Here is a 7,307-nt window from a genome sequence, read left to right on the forward strand (position 1 = left end):
TGTGTCTGTGTCTGTGTCTGTGTCTGTGTGTCTGTCCGTCTGTGTGTGAGAGTGTGTGTGTGAGAGTGTGTGAGAGAGAGTGAGTGTGTGTGTGAGTGTCTCTGACCGCCGGGTTACCCATGATCCCCTGCTGCGGTGCGGAGGCTGTGCTCTGGTTTAGTGGAGGTTGTGATGAGGAGCTGCGGGTTAATCTCTCGCTCTGATTGCAGACGTTACTTACCCGTGCTCCGAGATTTTCCAGCCAAGTTCATCTACGACCCCTGGAACGCGCCGGACGACGTGCAGCGCGCCGCCAAATGCGTGATCGGCGTGGATTATCCCAAACCCATGGTGAACCACGCCGAGGCCAGCCGCCTGAACATCGAGAGGATGCGGCAGATCTACCAGCAGCTCTCCAGATACCGCGGACTCAGTAAGAGCATTTAAAGCAGTACACAACAAAACTGCAGTGCGCGATTTATAATAACTTAATCGTCCGCTAATATAGTTTTTGTTATTTGTCATAATTATTGTTCTAGTTATTGGTGTAAAAGGGTTTTAACTGTAACAGTATTGCAAAGTCCACACCACAGCTGTAATGACACAGAGCAACAATATTGTTGGAATTACATTCATAACGATATTTTCCAGCTGATATACGATAAAAACATTGAAGAATCATCAGAATCCATCCGACTTTAAAGAGCTCAAGCATTTAAACCGGCAGGTGACAAAATTGTAGTGCGCAATTAGAATAAACAGAACAATATCATCCACTAATATAGTTATCGTTATAGTTATCGCTATAATTATCGTTCTTGGCGTGAACAGGCTTTAACTATAAGAGAAAATCAAAGTTTACATCACAGCTATAACGATAACGACACAAAGGAACAAAATCATTGGAATCACATTCAGAATTATTTTTTTCTATTTGATGAACGATAAAAACTTTGACAGCCAATCAGAATTCACCGACTTTGATGAGCTGGAGCATATAAAGCGGCAGGCGACAAAACTACAGCATGCGATTAGAATAAACAGAACGTTATTGTCCACTAATATAGTCATCGTTATAGTTATCGTTCTTGGTGTGAACGATTCTTAACTATAAGAGAATAGCGAATTCCGCAACGCAACTATAATGACACAGAGGAACAATATTGTTGGAATTACTTTCATAACGATTTTAAAATTTTATACTTTAAACAATATTTATTTTATCCGACTTTAAAGACCGCGTGATTTAAACCGGCAGCTGACAAAACTGCAGCATGCTTACAATAAACAGAATGATATCGTTCGCTAATATAGTTAACGTTATAGTTATCGTTGTGGTTATCGTTCTTGGTGTGAACGAGTCTTTATTTTCATTCATCTCAGGTCTTCTCGCAACTGTTCCGTCTAACCACATGGAGGTCGTGGGCGTAAATGAAGCTCAAGGAGCAGCGGCGCCCCCTACACACCGGAGGATACAGAGCGGCACTTTGTCTCACCGTGAGTGTATGAAATCGTACGTTGTGATCAAATAAGTGCGTTTGAAAGGAAATCAGTGAGCTGTAATGCTCTGTGTGTCCAGTAGGGGTCAGGAGAGAGCAGCCTGGACCGAGCGGAGCGAAACATCGCAGCGCAAGACACCGACACGCCCTCAGTGAGACCATGTCCTTTGGCTAATTAGATAACGTTTTATGAACGTTTGCGCAATTTTTTAAACGTTTCTCTCCTGCAGGCCACCGTACGTCACCTTACACCACCCAGAGCGACCTGACGAACCACGACCACGAGTTTGCCGTTCCACAACAACCAGGTATGTTTTTTCGCACAGGAAATACGCTACAATTGTTTGCGAACAAAATTTGATGTTGACTTCCTTCAGGGCGTCTGATTTGGCCGGTTGGGGGCGGGACTGGAAGGAGAGAAAGGGAGGCGGAGCACAACGGTTGCCATGGTGACGACGGCCCCTCCTCCTCTTCAGTGCTAAAAGCCCAAGATGATGAAGTTCGTAAAAAGTCGAAGCTATGCACAATTTGCTGATTAGTAATAATAGAAACGCTCAACTGTATTTATCTGTTTGTTTCAGAAGAGGCAGGAAGACGCGGGGGGCGTGGCCTTCTCTTCCTAAGCTCCACCCACTGATGGATTCGCAAAATGTATTACAACCTTTCCTCGCGTGTTAAACACAAACATGAGTAACTCAAAACGGTTTGTCCGATCAAATTGTGGTGAAAATGTAATTTTAACGTTTTTAGAAATTTTATAATATAAAATTCTAAAATGTACAATTAAATAAAATTTAATTATTATCCCAAATATTGATTTTACAAATCAGATGTAAATACTGTCTTCGTGTCATTAAACTTTTAAGCTAAAGGTCCTTTCACACCAAACTTTAAACGAATGAGTGCAACGAATATTCGTCAGCTTGAACGAAAAGCTAAACGTTTTAATAACTCCTGATTTATATTTGCAAATGTAGTTGACGAAAACGTGAACCGAAGCTCAAATCTTATTGGTCAACACATTTCCGTCACCAGTTGCGGAAAAATTGAGTGTCTCCATTGTTTATATTCAAATTTGCGAAGATTTGTTTGGCGTAAACGGACCTTAATATGTGAAAATACAAGTAATCGCAAACAGCCAAAGAAGAACACGCGTTACGCCACATTTAAACGGATCCAGATTTGCTCAGTATTACGGAAGAACGGAAGAGTTTCAGCAGCGCTGCTCTGAACCAGCCTCACCTGTACATACCTGCGTCTGTTTCCATGGTGATGTGAGAGTCACATGACCGTTGGAATGTGTTTGGGTCCAAACTATTGTAACTGTACCACAGATGAATGATTGTCTCGTCTGTATTTAAACGACTGTATTTTGTTCAGTGTTTTTGCAGAGATAGAATTGTGTAGAATGGGCTCCAGGTGTTTGACGTCATCGGTCTTCCATCGCTGTACATTATTTCCACCTCTCATTGTCATCGTTTCCATCTCTATGTACTCCAATGTTTTGTATATGACAGCTGAATCTTATGAAGATGTACATTTTTACCATTTGTGTTTTCAGTTTTTCTACAAAATATTAGTAGCTGTTTTGAATTTTAAAGATAAATTATATATATATATATATACAGAGCTGGGTAGTAACTGATTACATGTTTGGTCAAAGGTAATCAAAAAGTAGTCTGATTATATTACCTAAAATGTGTAATCTAATGGATTACATTACTAAGTACAATTTTTGTCGTGTAATCAGTAACAAACTATTGTTTGTAAGTAATCTGCCCAGCTCTGTATATATATATATATATATATATTAGTGCTGTCAAACGATTAATCACATCCAAAATGAAAGTTTTTGTTTATATAATATGTGTGTGTACTGTGTATATTTATTATGTATATATAAATACACAAACATACATGTATTTACTTAAAAAATATTTACATGTATATATATTCTGTATATTTATAATCATATTATATATAAATTTTTTAAATATAAAGAAAACATATTTTTCTTAAATATATACATGCATGTGTGTGTTTATATAATAAATATACACAGTACACATATATAAACAAAAACTTATTTTGGATGCGATTAATCGCGATTAATTTTGACAGCACTAATATATATATATATATATAGTACCAGAATTTGTTTCTTAGTCTGTGTGGTACTTAATCAGCCAGCTAATAAAAAAATATTTAAACAGAAAGTGAGTGCTTTATGTCTCGTTGTCTAGTTATGAACCATTTTTGTCTCTTAAAGGAGTTAGCTGCTAGCATGTCAGATAAAATTCCCTTTTAAAATTAAATATACAAGATAAGTGACTTTTTCGCCCTCGATCCCTGTGTTGTGATGTGACTGGGCTGAAGGACTGCATTCATGTGAAGGTAAGATATAATCAAAGCTAATTAAATATTTCCGTGTTCAGTTAGCTTAATTTTATAGCTGATAACAAATGAATCCGCTAGCATAGCCTGCTCAAACTTCTAGATAAGTAGCCAGCTAAGCTATAGATTAGTTGATTGGCCTGCTCGCACGAGTTTAATAGCTGGTTTTATCAGGCTAATCAGTATTACTAAGCTAACCGATTAGCCTGCACAGACGTTATAACCTACAGTGCTTGTAGTCCGTTTAATAGTTAACGGGTTCACTAATTAGCCTAAGTTTCTACACAAAATCATATCAAACCTTTACAGAATTTTGTGCTTTTTCTTAAATTATTGTTTGAATCATGCTCGTTTCTCTGAGGGAAGCATCTACACAAACAAACCGTTTTAATTGTGACAATAAAAAAATAACAAAAAAGTTCAAATTAAATTGTGACTAAAATGTAAAAAAAAGTTAAGTTTAATTCTGACTATACCAACATTATTGACCACATGGTTACGTTAAAGAAGCTTTGCTAACTTGCTAATCAAGGTTCTCTTCAGACTTTTCCAACATATGATAGCAAAACTTTATGAATTGTATTTTGGCATTAAATTTTAAGCTAGAAGTGTTTGCATTTATGCTTTTTCGTAGAGTATGTTATGAAATATTGGATCAAACTGGAGTGAAATCATCTTCGGTCCACATCCGGAGAATCATTGAAAACTTTCTACACCATCTTTTACATGACTTTATTATATTCAAATAATAAACAAATCGAATTTACAAACACAATTCGACCGATAACATTTCAGAAGAAATCAGATGACCTCGTTTAACAGCTACAGAAGCACAAACTGATAAATGTGTCTTTGGTCGCAGATCTGAGATGATTCGAGAAAAAAACATTTTCCTTTGAGATCAAATTAGTTTATATCAGAAACCCACAGTATGACGTACAAAACTCCCTTTTGCGCAAATGTCTTTGACGTTGATTGGTCAGAAATATCCGTCAACGTTTCTGGTGACCAATCAAAACAGAAAGAGAGAAAGTCAGCATCACTGCGCGTCAGCACAGCAAACCGGAAGTTCTCGTTAGAACCCTCCTCTTCTTCACTCCGATTTGTCTTTCTTCTTTCCTGTGAACGGAACTTTATTGGCTACTGTCGACCCCACTGTAGACACGCCCCCCACCACCGCTGAAACCCCGCCCTTCACCAGGCCGACACCCACCGAGGGCACCGCGGTCACTGCTGATTTGGTGATTTCCAAACTTTTCCCGCCCAGCCAGGTGACTCCGCCCACCGTGGCTCTGACCACGCCCTTCGTGGCGCTGAAGAGACCGCCGGTCACGCGCCAGATCATCATGGGCGGAGCCACAGGGTGCTCTTTCCCGCCACCTGCTGTGAAGAAAATAACAGCGTTACATTTAATTAACGCACAATATATTCAACATGAATGACTGGAAATAGAACAAAAACAGGTTAATATTATACTTCTGGGTCATATTTAACTCCAAAATCAAAAGACAACAAAACATTTTTAAATTATACTATTCATTAAAAATCATTACTTTAAAAAAATGCATTGAAACTATTAATTTAATTATTTTTACCGCATTATAGTAATAAGAATTTGGGGAAATAACGTGCTTTTTAAATTAAAACATTATTAATCGCATTATTTTTATTGCATTATAATAAGAATTTTTTAAAAATTTAATTTTGCATGGAAACATTCATTTCATTATTTTTATTGTACTATAGTAATAAGAATTTGTAAAATATTCATTACTTTTTTTTAACCGAAACATTTTATTGCATTATAGTAACGTGAATTAAAAAAATAAAAAATAATAATAAATACTTTTTTGCATTAAAACAATTTTATTATCTTTACTGCATTACAATAATGAGAATGTGGGAAAAATAATTTCCTTTTTTTTGCACTGAAACATTATTCATTTCATTATTTTTACTGCATTATTGAAATGAGAATGTGTAAAAATAATTACTTTTTTCGCATCAAAACATTAGTTGTATTATTCTTATTGCATTATAATTATGAGATTTTGGAAAAAATTATCTTTTTTTTTAAATAAAGTGACGAGAATATGGACAATTTTACCCAAATTCTTATTATTGTAATGCTATTAAATAAAATAAACCAAATAAATAACAATGCAGTAAAATCTTGATAAAAAATAAATAATAATAATAATAATAAAATAAAGAATAAATTAATTAATTAATCAATTTAAAGAAACTGACTTAATTTTCCTAATGCAAAATATAAATTTTTCTTTTATTGATTTCTACAATTTTTCTTTTGGGGTCGAAGTATGGAACTGGACATATTTCATATTTTGATGTATTTTACTGTAAGCTGTGGTGATGTTCATCTTGCATCATCAAACAGGGTTTCGTCCGAAAACAAGCGTGAATTCCCGGCAGAAGCGCTTTATTCCCGCGATCATGCACACAAACAGTCCCCGCGCAGCGCAGCGTCTCGCGAGAGACAGACACAAACGAGTGTTCACTAGATCAACTTTAAGAGCTGAAATCCCTGCTGACTTCTGTGTAGAAATGATTCAGGAATAAAGTCAGTAATGTAGAACAATACAGGTCTCGCAGTAAACTGACATTAATATGCACATCATTTATGCATATGTGGTTTAAAATGAGATGTCAGCTGATCATATGGATGATTTTATGATGGTGTGATGACTGATTTCTGAAAATATGATGAAGTGATTATGAATTATGAATCCAGATGAAGGATCACTGTACCTGCGGACGGGTGGGTTTCTGCGTGTTCTTCTTCTTCATGTGTTTCACTCCTGGACTGAACTTCTGAATTCACACTCTACAAACACAGACAATATAATAAAGACAATAAAATTAATGAAGACCGGTATGACAGATTTTATAATATATAAAGCAGAAATCAGAAATAAGAGAGAACAGAGAAAACAATATGTACCGTATTGACCCGAATATAAGACGATGTTTTTTTCTTGGAAATACATCTGAAAAAACGCGGTCGTCTTATATTCAGGCCAATACGGTAATAAAAAAAAAAAAAGAAAATATAATTTTTTATGATTTATTTATAAATAAGATATTATTTATAAGAGACCAGAGAGAAAAAAAATATTCAATTCAAATTCAGTTGTGATATATATACACAGACACACACACACACTCACACTCACACACAGACACAGACTCTCACTCACTCTCAGACTCACACTCACACACACACACACAGACTCACATTCACACTCACACACAGACACAGACTCACATTCACACTCACACACAGACACAGACACACACTCACAGACAGACAGACACACACAGACTCACACACAGACAGACAGACACACACACAGACACACACTCACACACACAGACACAGACACTCACACACACCCTCACACACACAGACACAGA

At 36.3% G+C, this 7,307-nt stretch overlaps 1 protein-coding gene and 1 pseudogene across 2 annotated transcripts in view; one reads left to right on the forward strand and one right to left on the reverse strand.

The window, feature by feature from the left end:
* Positions 1-3,023, forward strand: part of LOC107750686 (cryptochrome-1-like) — an 8,712-nt pseudogene extending 5,689 nt beyond the window's left edge.
* A 1,568-nt stretch (positions 3,024-4,591) lies between these two features.
* The window catches only part of LOC107750711 (transmembrane protein 263-like), a 6,001-nt gene continuing 3,285 nt past the window's right edge, over positions 4,592-7,307 (reverse strand). Inside the window, exons 2-3 of one of the 2 annotated variants that reach the window (XM_016566221.1) lie at positions 6,642-6,717; positions 4,592-5,252 (exon numbers count right to left, since the gene is read on the reverse strand). In XM_016566221.1, the coding sequence (XP_016421707.1) occupies positions 4,966-5,252; positions 6,642-6,717 (363 nt within the window). In that variant the 3' untranslated portion in view covers positions 4,592-4,965. Of the gene's footprint in view, positions 5,256-6,231; positions 6,430-6,641; positions 6,718-7,307 lie in introns of those variants that run through there. The other variant, XM_016566222.1, reaches the window with a different exon arrangement.

This window comes from Sinocyclocheilus rhinocerous, unplaced genomic scaffold (assembly GCF_001515625.1).
Source record: "Sinocyclocheilus rhinocerous isolate Xijiao unplaced genomic scaffold, SAMN03320098_v1.1 scaffold302, whole genome shotgun sequence".
NCBI lineage: Eukaryota > Metazoa > Chordata > Actinopteri > Cypriniformes > Cyprinidae > Sinocyclocheilus > Sinocyclocheilus rhinocerous.